We start from the raw sequence: 16,897 nt of genomic DNA, 5'->3' as shown, positions 1-16,897 counted from the left end.
AGATGTGATCCTCACCCGTAGTACTTAGAGTACTTCTAAGACTTGAGAGGACCAGTCTTAAATTTCAGAATATAAAATGTTAGTACACATGAACACATATTTCTTTTGTCATTGAAAAATTGTAGCCCATCATTTACCTGCTTGCTAAGAATAAAAACATTGCTTTAAGGCTCATGGTGACATTTTTTTCCAGAGTGGGTATGTGTAGAATTCTTCCCTGTTTTCTATCTGTGCTCTCTATACTACCACCTAGTGGAATAAATGAAGTTTACTTGTCAATTAAAATTGGAAGGAAATACCAGGGAAGAAAGTGAACAAGGTTCTGGGATGGAACCCAGGGCTAAGTGTATGCTGGATACATGCCCTACTACCTATACCCTTAATGAAGTGAAATTTATCACAGGAAAAAAATCCCATATGATGTGTTATTGTTACTTCTTTAAAAATAATACAGGTCATGTGAAATACGGGAGTTCCCAGTAAAAAACCGTGCAGGCATTCATGTGATAATTAATAAAACGCTTTTAGCTCTTACACAAATAAGCTATTTTATTCAGAAACTAGAAGGTAGGTAAGCCTTGTAGACTTTCTGGTATATTGTATCTCTAAATTATTGAGAAGTTTCTCTTTTCATGGTAAAAAAATATTTAAAACATTAAGGTCCAAAGCAACCATGAAAGGGAGATATTGGCATTTTCTTTAATAGGTAAATAAAAGTACAGAAATAAGATAATCAGGTTTTATCTAAGCGGGAAGAAACACAGGTATGTATACCATGCTGAGGTTTTCCCTTCCAAACAATGAAACCAAAAAAAAGGCAAATGAAATTCTTCCAAACAATGAAACCAAAAAAAAAGACAAATGAAATGCATTCTTTCTTGGTGGAAGGCTCTTATTTTCTTTTTTTTTTTCTCCTTCTTTGTTTTTTTTGGGGGGGGTGGGGGTGGGGGTACTGGGGATTGAACTCCGGCACTCAGCCACTGAGCCACATCTCCAGCCTTATTTTGTATTTTATTTAGAGACAGGGTCTCACTGAGTTGCTTCATGCTTTACTTTTGCTGAGGCTGGCTTTGAACTTGTGATCCTCCTGCCTCAGCCTCCTGAGCCGCTGGGATTACAGGAGTGCGCCACCGTGCCTGTCCTCTTATTCTCATCTAAAGCCCCCATGGAAGAACAAACACAAACCAGCATGGAAGCAGAACCTCTTGCTGCTTGCTAATTTCTCTAACTTGCTCATCCATCACTCACATGGGTTTGTTCTGTGGCCTCCCGAGCTCTGTTTAGTCCCTGTGTTCCTGTATGGTGCTGGCAATGTCAGCTTCCTGTTTCCTAAGGGGACACACTTTTCAGATGGCCTCAGTAGGTACATACACACTTCTTGTTATGCTCACAAATATTTTACCTATGATTATTGATGTCAAAGTAGTGGACTAGGGACTGGGAGGCAGTGAGTAGCAGGGGACCTCATAAGGGAAAGTCAGGTAACTACCCCCCCGGCCCCCCCGCCCGCCCAAACTCCACTTGGCCAGTGGCAGAAAACATTATAGAAACACAATAGCAGCTGGACATAAGTTTCCTCTTCTCTCACTCTACATGATATTTCCCACCCCCCTGCTTAGTTCAGGCAGATGTGGCTCCAGTACTGACTCAGTTTGTGATTTCTGGTGGCCTTAGATTATACAGAAGAGCCCAGTGACTCTTTATGTAGCCCTCAAAACTTCTAGTCTCTCAATTTTCTTTCTTAGTAATTCACTGACCCTAATGCCACGTAGCTGCTTTTGTGTTGGAGGGATTGGCATGATTGTGCATTGCTGACTTTTGATTCCTGGTAGTTGTGATAACGGCTGTCTTGTCTCCTATCTGTGTTATTTATGATACAAGCTCCTGAATCATTCCCCCTGCCCTTTTGATGGTGTTTATCATGCTTGGTCTCTTTGCCTTTGGAAGAACCACACTCTTGCTCTTTGTTAAGTGACACACAGGCAGACGTGGGCATGGCATCTCTCAGACAGTCACCTCCTGGAGGCGCTGATCTGTCTTGGAGTGTTGACTAGGCTGGGAATTAGAAGGGCAAGTTAAGAGGAGCAGGATAGTGTATTTCCTCTCCCAATACTAGAGACTGAGGTTTTCCTTCTGTCAATTTCCTGTCAATGCAACCTTGTCCTATCAGCAATAATAATTGATATATTTACATTTTCTCTAAAATTGTAACTCAGAAAGCAAAGCCAAAATTTACATATATGTGCATAAGTATATGCATGTATGCACATTATTATAATAAAGACAATAATAAAAAGAAAGAAAAAAGAAAACAAAGCCAAGAAGTGTTTGCTTCTTAAAAGACCTTAAAAGGCTTTGTGTCACTTGAGTTTAATTGACTGGGAGATAGTTGCAGATCAGCTCTAGAGTTTAAGACTGGTGTCTACATCGTAAATTACAGACGTGTATACTTTTACTTTATTACAGCCTTCTCTTGGAGTCAAGAAGCCTACCAAAGCTCTGCTCTTTGTAATCTTAAGCCCCGTGGGACCTTATTTTTCAAGCGGGAGCTTTAATCCAGTGTCCCTGTGGGCCAACCCGAAGTATGTCAGAGCCTGGAAAGGTGGGACTGGAGACTGCAAGATGGGAGGGTAAGTCAGCCTCTCTCTCTGAAGGAGACAGTCCTTCCCAATCCTGCAGTAATTAATGTTTGGCTTCAATGTGAATCATAAAATAATATGCAAATGTAAATGCTCATTTGTTTTTGTTTCCTGTTTAGGTTTAAGTGTTTTAAAGGAGGTAGTTGTTTAAAGAATAACCCATGGCCCTTCATGAGAGAGAAAGGTGGACATGACATATAGGCAAGAACTACAGTAAAGAAACCAGGAATCAGTTCCGCTGTCTGTACTGGAGCTTGTCTGCTTCGCTGAAGTGCTTTCATGCTGCCAGAGATTGTAGCCACACCTGCTGCGAACTGGCTGAGGGGAGCCCGCTTCAGCTCTGTCCGGCTGGTCTCAGGCCATATGTAGCTGGCAGGAAATAAAAGAGCATTCAAAAGTGCTGGACAGTTTCAGGGGTGGACTTGGCCTTGATTTGGGAATGCCTCTATAGGTGAATAAGAATGGCTGGATTAAGAAGGCTGGGCTCTTCCTTGCCTGTCTCCAATAGTGATGGGCATCATCTGGTCCCTGATAAAACACGTACATTCAGGAAGGCCACGGAGTTGAATGACACGCTGCTGATGTTTTAGACAGTGCCCTTTCCATTCCTTCCTTTTCCCCTTCTCTTCCCCTCGCCCTGTGTTAGCCAGCATTTCGTTGCTGTTACAAATACCCGAGGAAGACCACAGAGAGGAAGAAAGATTTTATTTTGGCTCATGGTTTCAGAGGTCCCAGTCCTGATTGACTGGCTCCATTGCTTTGAGCCTGAGGTGAGGTAGAACATCATGGCGGAAGGGCATGACAATGGAAAGCTGCTCAGTTCATGGAAGCTGGAAAGTAGAACGGAGGAGAGGAGGGAGCCAGGGATAAGGTATGGTCTCCAAGGGCATGCCTCCAAGAATCCATTCCTTTGATCATGTCCCACCTCCTACAGCCTCCAAGGTCTCCCAACAGTGCCATCAAGTTATTGATCTAATGAAATCAGAGCTCTCGTGATCCATTTACTTCCCCAAAGCTGTACCTCTCAACACTGCTGAACGGGAGACCAAGTCTTCAACAAATGAGCCTTTGGGGGACATTTCATATCCAAACTGAAACACCCTCCCAGGATCAGTTACAGCATACCCATTCAAAAATGCACAGCGGGCAGTGTCAAGCAATTGTGATTCATATATGAGATCTAATGGGCAATAGTTGACAACTACAGGAACAAATAGGTGTTGTAGGAAGGATGGAAACTCTTACAGATCAAAGGTATTAAAAATAGAGAACACTGTAGTAGATATAAACAACTGCTTTGAGGGACTCATCTATAGACTGAACACAGCTAGTAAAATAATCAGAGTGTGGAGCTCTGTCTGTAGAAACTTTTCCAAATGAAATAGGGGAAAGAAATGAATGGAAAAATATAACAGTAGACCTAATATTTACTGTATGATGAGTTGAACATTACTGGAACACCAGAAGGGGAAAGGGAAGGGGAAGAAATATTTGTTATAATAATGGCTGAGAATTTTCCAAAGTTAATGACAAAAACCAAAGTCTGGGTACAGGAGGCTTAAGGAATACCAAGCAAGATAAATACCAGAAACATCAAATATCATCTTTAGACTGCTGGAAAACTAAAGATAATGCAGGAAATCTTGAAAGGAACCAGAGGGAGAAAAATGCCTTAAGCACATAGGAGTTACAAAAAGAATTACAGTGGGTGAGAAGAGGGGAAGAGGGGGAATGATAGCAGCCAAATTATGTTATTGTGTGCATATACAAATATGAAACAACAAATCCCACCATTGGTACGGCTATAGTGTACCAATAAGAAATATGGAAAAATTTAAAAATATGGATTGAACTTAAAAAAAGTTATAGTGGACTTCTGGTCAGAAGCCATTAAGCAAGTGGAAGGTGGAGTGAAATAGTTAAAGTGTTAAAAGAAAGTGTTGAAAGTGTCAGAAAGGAAGAGTGTAGGAAAAGGAATCTGTGAAGATAAAGTAAAATGTTTCTTGTCTGCTGCGCCCCACACTTGTCCTTATTCTTAACTCATCAAAAAAAATAATGGTTTATTTAAAGTGATAATAGGAAGTACGTACTGAGTGAGCAGAGCATAGCTGAAATGGGTGACAACGATGCTGTGAAGGACTCAAGGGTCAGGCTTGAGATCTGGTCTCCATGCTCAGCTTCAGAAACTGCATGGGAGTCTGTACTAACAGGTGCATACACAACTGTTCATATTTCTGTAAAGCATGGAGTGAACCCTCACATAATCTATGGATTTGTCTACCACACTTAATGCAAGATGGTAATAAGAGGAGAACTGGAGCTGGGGAAGGGGTAGATGAAAACGCTTTGTGCTTTTTGCTTACTTTCTCTAAGGCTTAAAGTACTCTAAGAATAACGTTCATTATTTTAAAAGAAAAAAAAAATGCTTTGACTAAGGCCCAGGTCTTCTGTGATCAATGGAAGTTGACTTGAAGAGTCTTACAGGAGAGGGAGAGATGAGAGAGGACTGAGTCTTGGAGCTCAGAATGGAAGCAGCACTGGCAAGACGAGGCAGTAACCAGAGGACGGACTTTTAACCTACATGCATATTGTTTCCAAGATGTCATCAAAGCTCCCTATTCCTATGCTTCCAAACTGGAGAAACACAGGGAAACATGATTGTGCACGGAGTATCAGCTAATTTAGTTGGCAGAGACATTTGAAGTCAAGGGAAGATATGTGTTTTATTACTTCCTTCAGTCTAATGGAGTCAGCAATTACCCTCCAGGCACTTTTTAGGACCCCTGTGTTCAGTTGGTATTATTAAATAGCTATTGATTCACACAAGCTGACTAAGTGACTCTGAAGAAAGGAGAGAAAGATGATATTTTCCTTAATTCTAAGATTATTCCACTGTTTTTAGCCCCTGGAGATAACATAAGCCTTTTTTATTTGTTTTAGATTCTGAGGATTGAACCTGGGGCCCCACACATGGTAGGCAAGCGGTCTTTCCACTGAGCCACACACCTCAGTCCTTTTTATGTCCCCCTTATTTTAAGACAGGGTCTTCCTAAATGGCCGACCTGGCCCTCAAAATTGTGATCCACCTGCCTCAACCTCCTGAGGACTGAATTACTTGGGAGGTACTCATGTACCAGTGCGCCTAGCTAACATCAGCTTTTTATGTCTAAGTGTGAGTGAGAACAGTAGTACAATAGCACAGAGCTGAGGGGGAATTGTAGCCTCATGAGCCTCATTTGGCTGCACAGTGAAATCTCCAGGAGTCTAGCCCATTGCTGATGCCTGCCTCCTAGCTCTAGAGAGTTTGATTTCTCTGGTGTGGGGTATAGACTGAACATCAGGATATTTTAATGTGCAGCCACACTTGAGAAGCACTGAGCTAGAAGAAGGTTTTTCATCACAGGAATATCTTTAGTACCCATCACTTTTTTCATTCAGAACAAGATCTCCTTAGATCTCCTTGTGCCCTCACCGACATACACAATTACCTGTTTTTGCTTTTTCTTTTACCACTCTAAGGGAGGACATTGATAATGTCCATGGGAGCAAGTAGTGTATGGGAAATCTCAGCACCTTCCTTTCATTTTGAACCTAAAACTAGCGCAAAAAAAAAAAAAAAAAAAAAAAAAAGTATGTGAATAAATAAGTGATTATAGTATTTTAAAAACAAACAAGCTAATTTCCTTGGGGTATTATATTTACTCTGAGTCTTATAATCAGGGCGAAAATGCTTACTAATGCAGATTAAGTGAGATGATATAAAGTGCTTGGCACATAGAAAGCTTTCTGCATAAATGGCTAAATATATTGGCTGGTAGGCAGAGAAACTGTATCACAGCATCTTTGATTCTTGTACAGTAAAATCCTTTTGTCCTCTTGGTTCTCAAAAGTATAATAAAGTATAGGGCTGTTTTGAGATGATTCCATGAAATAAGGTAAGTAAGTACCTAGTACCCTGCTTGACATTAGTCACCTCTCAACAAACAGTAGCTGATAGTAGGTGGCTTTTTCACTTTCTTATTTTATCTTGGGGACTCTCTTTATCTTGGACTCTCCTTATCAGTTGGATCACACACTGTAGAATTTATTCTCTTGGAGGGATGTATTTAATATCTCCAATCTTCCAGATGTTTATTCTACTTAAATTTATATTGAATTTTTTCTCCGTAGGCAGTTTTCCCACTTTTTCAGTTTCTTACTTCCCCCACTGAAAGGACATAAGTTTCTCTTCTGAATTTTAGAAGCACATGGGAGGGAACCCATAAGTATTACCAAGATATAAATTTCTCTGTGGGCAGTGAACAACTGAGAAAAATTATTGAAAATTTTGTATCAAAGATAAAACATTTATAGAATATGATGTATAAATCAGTCAAATACTAAACATTAAAATCCTTTCAATGCATGGAAACAGTTGTCTTTAATTTCTCTTTCCCTGCTCAGGCAGTTTTATGATGCCGGGGAACCAGGGTTTAATTCAGACACACTCTCAAAAGAGTGTGTTTTTGTTCTTAGAGCCTTATTTAAAAGGCTATTCATGCTGGAAGAATTCCCATTGTGTTTTTTTATAGATTAAAGGGCATTTTACATGTGAAATAATAATTTATTTTTAGATATGGCAAAATCTTCCCATTGTATCACAATGAGAGAAAATTCAGCTAAAATTCAACTGAATATTTTAAAACATATTACATTAGGGTGTGACAGGCTTATATAACCTATTTCTTAGTGTTATTTATTTTTTCCAAACAACTTTATGACATATGTATATATACATATGTATATATATACACACACACACACATATAACATATAAAACAAAATATTTTTGTCAGTCAAATAAATTGATGAAGCAAAAATATGACCTGATTTGTTTTTTTCACTGGTCTTAACTTGGTAAATCCATCATAGGTTGAAAATATCACAAGTGGAGAATGCATTTAACTGACCAAATATAACACCTTAGCAACGTGGCTCACCTTATTATCAGTGTGGCTGACAGGGAGGTGTGGCCTCCTTTTGTTTCCCAACCTGTCGGTACTGCTAGCCCAGGAAAAGGTTAAAATTCAGTATTTCAATATTTCAAATCCTTTTGTCCTCTTGGTTCTCAAAAGTATAACAAAGTATAGGACTGTTTTGAGATGATTCCATGAAATAAGGTAAGTAAGTACCTAGTACCCTGCCTGACAGTAGTCACTTCTCAACAAACAGTAGCTGGTAGTAGGTGGCTTTCTCACCTCAAGACCACTGCAAAGCTGAACCCCCAACGGGATGGGGTTTGGTCTGTAGTAGAGGCACAGGAGCTATACTCAGTCCTGTGAACCCCAAACCCATGGTCTTTCTGCTGGGCTCTTCCTATAGTATGGTTTAGATCATTATTAGAGGGTATTCATGTTTTCATGGTGTAATTTTTTATGGTCATTAGACAAAGGCATCCTGTATGCCAGACTTGTATCATCTCCATATTGATCAAGAATTTATGTTTGGCATCTGTTCCGAGGGTCATTCGGTGAATTTCAGCATAACTTTGGAGTGAGTCAACCTCATGCTCCACTATTGATAGCCAGCCATGTGGTATCATGCCTATTTTTCATCACTTCCTAGACTATTTCAGTTACTAGTCAATATTCTTTCACTTGCAAGTCAGAAAACCAACTTCAGCAATCTTTTTATTGATTTTTAAAATATATGACAGCGGAATGCATTACAATTCATATTACACATATAGAGCACAATTTTTCATATCTCTGGTTGTTTATAAAGTATATTCACACCAATTTGTGTCTTCATAAATTTCTATAATTATGTCCATCACATTCCACCATCATTGCTAACCCCCTGCCCGCTCCCTACCCCTCTATGAATCAGTCTCCTTATATCAGAGAAAACATTAGGCATTTGTGTTTTGGGGATTGGCTTACTTCACTTAGCATTATCTTCTCCAACTCCATCCATTTACCTGCAAATGCCATGATTTTATTCTCTTTTATTGCTGAGTAATATTCCATTGTGTATATATGCCACATTTTTTTTTATCCATCTACTGAAGGGCATCTAGGTTGGTTCTACAGTTTAGCTATTGTGAATTGTGCTGCTATAAACATTTATGTGACTGTGTCCCTGTAGTATGCTGTTTTTAAGTCCTTTGGGTATAGTTCAAGGAAAGAGATAGCTGGGTCAAATGGTCCCCAACTCTAGAAATCTTAAGTGGAAAGGGATCCACTGGTTCATTTAACTAGGAAGGTGGTGATGCACCTGCTAAGAGTTAAGATCACTGTTGCTAAGTTTCTGTGTCCTTGCAGGTGCAACCCTAGAGAGAGAAAATACTTATATTTTAGGTTTCATACATTAAAATGAACAAATGAATGAACCCAAAGAAGGGCTTGATATGAGCAGCGTAAGTCACACACTCACCTTTGAGTTGAATTGCAGCAAGGCAAGATGGTCTGCAGGAAGGGCTGTGTTTTTCTAAGAGGGAAGCTAGTGGGAAAGGAAGATAAGCAAGTGAAGTGGCTCATATTCAATATAATAATAGCTCTGGCACTTACACTTTTATTTAGACAGTGCACATTGTCATCTCACCTATAAGAGGTAATTAAAAAGACCTAATCAGGTATTTTGCAGATGATTGCATTATTGCTTTGTAGTAGTTTTAGTGAAGTTAGTTTGTTTCTGTGCACCTCTAGGGGCTTTAGTTCAAGGGTGGGTGCAGGATTTATTTCCCATACCCAATTGTCCCATGTGGTGCTTCTCAAACTAGTTTCCTAATGTTCTCCAAAACCCAAGAAGAGTGAATTGTACAGCCAGGAGCTCTGGGAGGAAAGCAAGAATCATTCATTTGAAGATTGTCATTAAACAGTCATCCATATTTTGCAATATACTCTGTTATTTTCTCATTTAAGCTTAAATAAACTAATTTTGAAATGCTACTAAATTCCATGAAGATATGCTATGCTCTTTTGATCTTTAAAAAATCTAGGATAAATAACGTGGGTTAAGAAGAGCAAGCTTTCAGAATACGTTTTGGTCAAACTCAGGTTTTTTTTTTTTTTGTTCCACCTTTGGGAATTTCAGACACCAGGCATTTATTTGGTGGTTTTGGAATATGTTAAAAGGTCTCAAATCAGAAAACATCTCTGTTAATGCTCTGCTACTTGAACTTAATTTTTGAGCCTTAGTATCTCATCTGAATAGCAGAAACAATGTTAATGGGTAACGCATAGTATTGAGTGATGTGAGGCTTAAATTAAATAAGTCATGTAAAATGCTTGTGTGTGTAAAAATACGCAAAAACTTTTAACGTGTTGTCTTTAACTTGGTTATTTACCTGTGTTCTCTTGTCATCACTTTTCCTGTTAGGATTCTGAGATTTTAGCTTGCTGTCTCTCAGATGAATGCAGAGATCATTTAGGTTCTCTGATGGGTTTTCCTTTAATGTATTGGAGTTAACTAGAGAGAGTACATATATTAAGAACATGTTGAACATCTTAAGAACATTAAGTATGTTGACTACATCCATGTGTGAGTTAAGGACATACATATTTGAGTGTTGAAGATGAGGTTTAGGGTGACATATTAATAATCACAATATTTTTTCTCCCTTAAAAGGAATTATGGCTCGTCTCTTTTTGCCCAATGTGAAGCAGCAGAGAAAGGTTGTCAGCAGGTTCTCTGGCTCTATGGAGAGGATAATCAGATAACAGAAGTCGGAACTATGAATCTTTTTCTTTACTGGATAAATGAAGATGGAGGTAATATACTCAGATTTCAGCTCTGTGCTATGTTTTGACCATTTTCAATGAGACTGAAAAAGATCAGAACTACAAAATTAGAAAGAGGGAGTAGGTAAACCAATTCCCAAGGCAAAGAATATTATGCTTTTGAGATCCAATTGGACTTCAGTTTTAGTTTCAAGAAGTTATAAAAACTTTGTTTTTGTTTTTGATGTACTATTTACTGAGATGTCACATTAAGGGATTTAAGTCACTGTGATTTGAAGATATGTTGCTTTCTGCTGTTTGCCACATAGCAAGCATACTCCTATCTGAATACCTTGTATGAGGAAGTAGGTCTCAGATCAGTTCAATGTGCACTAACCATCAACAAAATTTGAAATACTATGGTAATATAGTCTACTGATTTTTTTGATAGAGCATTTAGTGTACCCTTTTGATATACACACATATATGCATGTGTGTGTGTGTGTGTGTGTGTGTGTGTGTGTTTGTGTTTGTGTAGCTGTATTTTTCTCTTTCTGTTCTGGGGCTTAAACCCAGGGTTTCATGCCATTAGGCAAGTTCTCCACTGTTGAGCTACACTGACAATCAACTTTTTGTAATTTTTTAAATAATTGCAGACCGTTTTTTTTTTTTTTTTCCCATACCTTGATAACTTGTCAGAAAACCTCCAGATTTACTCTGGAGCTTTACTTGATGAAAGTGCACTTTTAAAGACAAATCATTGTATCTTAAGATTGTATCTAGACCCTTGTTCATTTAAGACTATTACTCTATGTTTAGAAATATATATGCTCATTACCTTTCTTTGCTTTTTTTTTTTTTTTTTTTTTTTAAGTAGTTGCCAGAGACTATAGGGGTTTGGTGAAGTGTTGACAATGTATATACCATTAAGTTAAATGGCCAAAAATGTGTCTGTTGCAGGGAGATCTGTATTTATTTCGAATAGAATTTTGATAGCCACAAAAAATTTAAAAACATATTTTTAAGCGTGTTTTTCCTCCTAGACTGTTCATTTCACAGTGAGTGTCCTGACTTGAAATGTAAAATGATGTTTCCGAATACTTGTGAGGTCTCAGTATTTTCAAATGACATTTTAATTCTACACTAGCCTCTGTTGCTCTTATGTTATTTGGCTAGGAAAAAGAGGAAAGTGGTGATTCAGATGTGGCTGAGTGCAGAGCTGTGTACCAATTTAAGCATTAGCTGTAAAGACTCAACAGGGTGCGCCTTAGATTCCACCAGAGGTAGGGAACACAGGAGGTAGGGGCAGCATCCCTTGTCCTGAGCTGGCCTTGGTAATCCTTGACATATGAAAGCCAGATACAGCCCATGTTCCTCTTCCATTCCTGCTGCTTGTACTTGGTACTGTTAAAAAACACACTTAAACTGGAAAATTTGTGAATTTCAGTTTTTGAGTTATTTTATATACATACATCAAAAATTATGTCAGGGGCTGGGGTTTGGCTCAGTGATAAAGCACTTGCTTAGCATGTGTGAGGCACTCGGTGCGATTCTCAGCACCACATAAAAATAAATAAATAAAGGTCAACTGACAACTAAAAAATTATTTAAAAATAAAAGTATGCTAGTGGGGCTGGGGATATCACTCAGTTGGTAGAGTGCTTGCCTCGCATGCACAAGGCCCTGGGTTCAATCCCTAGCATCACCCCCCAACTCCACCCCCCCAAAAAAAATTATGCCAGGAAAAAGATGGTGAATGTTGAACTCTGTACTTAGGAGAAAACTGATTGATTCCACTTTTCTTCCCACCTGCCTGCTCCTTCTCCTCCCCGCCATCCCCAAACCCACACAACCAACCCAAAGCAAAAATAGTTGCATCACTCAGACTGGTGCCACCATTGTTTAAGGCTGAGAGATGTCAGGATTTAAGCACCCACTGAATCAGAGCTACAAGATTTAATCAGAAACACCCAGAAACTGCCCAGCTAAAAAACATTCCTTATCCAAACAAGAATCATGGAGCATTTCTATCATGGCTTTTAAAGGTCAGAATAAAAATGAGTGAATTTGTCTTCTGCCTTTTGCAAAATAAGTCCTTGAGAGCTCTTCTTTAGTAATTCTTGCCTGAGGCAACTTTAGGTTCAGGGTGCACCTTCGGTTGGGGGTGTTCACCAAAAAGGGCAAATAAATTTGAAACAAGGAGAAAGGGGATGAAATAAATTCCTGAACAGTACTAGGAGAGAAGAAAACAGAACGTCAGCAACAACCTTCAGACCAAAAAGTAAGACACTGAAGCAACTCTGCAGAGACTTTGATTCACGCCACCGTGTGGCTTTCTGAAAATACACACACACACAAAAAAGTTGAAAGCCAGCAAAATACTGATCTTTTTCACAAATTTTGATAACAGGAGACATGAGCAGAGTTCTTTCAGTAGTGACCCGCCACCCTCCCACGATCCTCACACCTACCACCCCTCTAGGACAAGGGGTTGGTGCAGAAAGGTAGATAAGGCAGACACTGTGTGTGGAAAGTGCAGTGCTGTGCCAGGTGGCTATTTGTGGCCCTTGGTCTGTAGCTCATGGGAATTTTGATTCCTGTAACCAACTGGTAATAAAAATCATACATCTTCCATTTCCTTTCCTTTTTTTTTTTTTTTCACTCTGTTGATAAGTAATTTAACATATACATCTTACTGTTTGAACAAATTTTATCGTGGTCTGGACACTGGGGATGTAATGCCAGATTTGTGGGACCCCAATAGACCTCCAGGAGCCGAATCTGATGCAATCACACAAGAGTCTTTATTGCAGCTTGAGCCTGGACTCACAACTGTTCCCTATGCAGTGGTCCCAGGGAGTGAGTCCTGGTCCTTTGTTCAGTGAGATTTTAGAGGTTTGGGGGGTACTCTATACGTCACAACATCTCACAGCAAATCATTCCATACTGTGGGAAAGTCAAACAACAACTCTTAACGTTGATTAGCACATTCACTGGCGGGAACAAGTTGGGTAGGGGTAATTGGTTAGTACAAGAGGGGGATTCCTTTGAACTGATTGGTTTAGGCCATGAGGGTTGTACGTGCTGAACTACATGGTTTCCCAAATGTTATCAACCACCATAAACTACTGGGGGGGATCATCTGGCATCCCAGGTATTTTCCCTGTCTCATGCTGATTGGTGGTTGCTAGGGGGTTGCTATGGGTCCTCACCTTGCCTAACTGAGTCAAGGACACCTGGCGCCACAGATCTCTCCTGTTATTTGCAGACAAACAACTCAGCAGGGTGGGTATGTGCCTAGGAGTGTTCTGTGGGTTTTTCCCAAGGACAAGGGTTATGCCCCCTTCCTTGGACAGGCTTTGCTCTGAGGTAGCGGCTGGTTTCTCAAAAATGGAGTCACATTAGTTTCTCAGGGACACTCAGAAAAATATAGCCCAGCCCTATGGCTGTGCTCACAGTTGGCATGGGAGCATGATGGCTACGGGTGTCGCTGCTGCTATGTCCACCCGGCCTGTGAGCCTTGTTGGCCACGTAGGTGTTTCCATTCTCTCCTCAGAGCTCTGGCCGTCAGCATGCCTAGGTGTTTCTCAGCCTCCCAGTCTTTGTGAAGGACTCTTCAGTATGGAGTTCCTTGAGTCTTTGTTCAAAATTGTAACCTCCCCCGCTTCCCTCTTTTTTTCTTCCATGACCTATCAGAATATTTAACACAATAATCGTTCTCCTGTGCCTGTCACAAAGTAAGTAGGGAGTTGGATCACTCTGGTTCCTAGAGCTTAAAAACAGTTTACCCTTGCTGTATACTTGCTGAAGAAGTGAGTAACTTTGCTGCTGGTGTTCAGGGCTCTTGTGTAAACCTGCATTTCCACTCTCCATCAGTGCTTGACTTTGGGAAGTCAAGCAAATCCTGCTGTTATTGCTTCTAAATTCCTCATCCCCTGAAAATGATCTCTTTGTTAAAGACAAGCTGCACTTTGTAGGTTCTGTTTTCCTCCTGTTGGGCAATCTGGAGTTGGTTCTGGCTCCTGTGAGCATGTTTGTGGTTGCACAGGAAAATGAATATTTCTCACCCAAATGTTGTCATGTCATCCTCTCTGTCTGGCAACCAGAGGAGCAGATGTTCCTTGACCTCAGGCTAGTGGTTACAGTTCTGGGTGTTAAATGGATTTCACAAAACAGCATTTGCACATGCAAAGCTGCTGTTTTCATTTAACTTTGTGCAGTCTCAGAGCTGTGCACGCTTTAGGAAAGGTCCAGTTTAGGCTCGCTGGAAGTGTGTGTGTGTGTGTGTGTGTGTGTGTGTGTGTGTGTATGTGATAATCACACATACATATAGACCTATACATTTCTGTATCTAGCTAACTAGCTATCACAAAACACATGTTTATTTTGAGATCATCAACACTTCTAAACATGACAAAAAGTAGCCCTGAGGATAGTGCCAAGAACACATTTCTTCTTTGCAGAAAGCAATTTTCAGCACGTGACTTTTAGAGACAAAATTCCAAAATCCATATCTCCTATGTCCTATGTATCCTAGCAAACAGGGTTTATTTATTTATTTGTTCAAAAATATTTAATTGTTTACCACTCTGGGCCAGCCACAGTGAGTTTTGAGGATCTAGGGATGACTCTGGACTTCTGGGGCCTCCAGACAGAGCCCTATGTAGCAGCCACACTAGAGCCCGTGCCCAAGGGTCAGGGCACATGAGCTGTGGTCCTGCCCTTACCCCAGAGTCACCAACCTTGACAAGCCCAGCACTTGTGTTTATTTCTTCTTCTGTAAAATAGGATTAGTTTAAATGAATTCTAAACTTTTTTTTTTTTTTCTTAACTACATAAAAGACCCTGGGGGAGCCCCAGGTATCAGTGTGATTCCTTCCAGCTTTCACTACCTAGTGACCCTTTCAAGTACACTTTGTGAATTTCTCTGCAGACGACTAATGGGCAACAATTTATCTGTTAAAAAGTTCAACATCCTTGTGGAGTAATGATTTATGGTTTGAAGATTTAGATTCCCGGGTGGCAGAAGTAGGGAAGAAAGGCAAATGTTGAGTACCAGAGACAGTCTGTTGTAAGAGGAGCTTGTGTGGCTGAGAGACAGACCCTGGCACTAGGAGCCTGTGGTCCTCTACAGTGGACCAGTGGCCCACCGAGGAGTCTGTTTGGGGGATTTCCTCTTTAATTCTTGGGTGAAGTCAGCATCTGCATATTTGGTGCTGATACTCCAGCAGGTTTGAAAACCACTAAACATAGATTTCGTAAAGGGCAGTGCAGAAGTAGTGCCCAGCCCAAGTAGCCAGGCGTATTTCTTTCTCTCCCTCCCATAGTACTGAGGATTAATCCCAACACCTTGTATATGCTAGGCCAGCATTTTACCCCTGGCAACGTCCCCAGTCCCCCCTTTTTTTGAGATAGGGTTTTGCTGAGTTGTTGAGGCTGGCCTCAAACTTTTGATTTTCCTGCCTCAGTTTCCAAGTAGTTGGGATTAAAGGCGTGCAACAGCTGTATGAGCATTTCTTAGGGAACAGCCTCCTTCATAGAATTCTTAGAAGGTTGGGTAATGTGACCTGTGTTCCTTAGCAGGATCCTGTCTACTTGCCCCAACTATGAACCAGCTTTTATCTATGAAGATAAATTTTGACTTCAGGATGTTCCTCTTGAGAAGTATTCTTTACTTCTTACTTGATAGTGGAAGACCATCTCTTTATTTTACTGATTAAGTAAGGATATGTTCCAATTTCTAATTGACAGAGGAAGAACTGGCAACTCCTCCGCTAGATGGCATCATTCTTCCAGGAGTGACAAGGCGGTGCATCCTGGACCTGGCGCACAAGTGGGTGGGTACCTTTGACTCCAACGCTTTCATAAGCCCGAAACAGTACAGTAATCAAAATAAGCATAGCTCCCAGTGAAACAGTATCCTGTGGTTCCAACCAATGTTATCTTTAAATCATACCTTGAGTCACTGGATAGAAAGAACTCCCTAGAAAGACCATCTTGGCAAGCTTATCAAGTGAGTATTGTTTCTAGGGAAGGGACAGAGAAACCAGTTTAACAAGATGTCCTAATGAGGAGCTGTTCTAGTCCTTGTCTCAGTCTTTATACCGGTATCTCACCAGCTTGTCCCGCCGAGGCTCTGTGTGCTGCTGTCCTTCCAGTCCTGTAGGATAGCGTGGTTCTTTGCTTCCTCTGTTTAGTCCAGTGTAACCACCTTGCCATACAAATGGAAGAGTCTCCCTGACATTTGACTGTCTCCTAGCAGAACGCTGTTAGTTTGGTAGCCTTCTTTCTCTCTCTACTGCCCCCTATTGTCCACAGTTCATATACATGCTTTTTTTTTTAAACATCAAAACATAGAGGCAAATGTCAAGTTGTTTTCAGTAGACTTTCAAATCCATGCGACACAAGCAAGCCTATTAAACTGTTTGGTATTGGAAATAACATAGCGTTCTCAAGATGAATATTGGATGAGTTAATTGTCTGGCAAAGGTTCTTGGAGGGAACTTTTGACCCATGTGTTAAAATGGCCTCCAAAGTCCAGGAAAGGCTTTGTGCATA

At 40.3% G+C, this 16,897-nt stretch overlaps 1 protein-coding gene across 7 annotated transcripts in view; it reads left to right on the top strand.

Moving 5' to 3' along the window:
• The window catches only part of Bcat1 (branched chain amino acid transaminase 1), a 68,749-nt gene that overhangs the window by 39,762 nt on the left and 12,090 nt on the right, over window positions 1–16,897 (top strand). For 6 of the 7 annotated variants that reach the window (XM_076852731.1, XM_076852728.1, XM_076852730.1 and 3 more), the window contains 3 exons: window positions 2,467–2,630; window positions 10,248–10,390; window positions 16,091–16,176. In XM_076852731.1, coding sequence (XP_076708846.1) covers window positions 2,467–2,630; window positions 10,248–10,390; window positions 16,091–16,176 — 393 coding nt within the window. Of the gene's footprint in view, window positions 1–737; window positions 765–2,466; window positions 2,631–10,247; window positions 10,391–16,090; window positions 16,177–16,897 lie in introns of all 7 variants that reach the window. The other variant, XM_076852727.1, reaches the window with a different exon arrangement.

The sequence above is a fragment of the Callospermophilus lateralis genome, chromosome 4 (genome assembly GCF_048772815.1).
Source record: "Callospermophilus lateralis isolate mCalLat2 chromosome 4, mCalLat2.hap1, whole genome shotgun sequence".
Taxonomy (NCBI): Eukaryota; Metazoa; Chordata; class Mammalia; order Rodentia; family Sciuridae; genus Callospermophilus; species Callospermophilus lateralis.
This window is presented reverse-complemented; position numbering and strand designations above follow the sequence as displayed.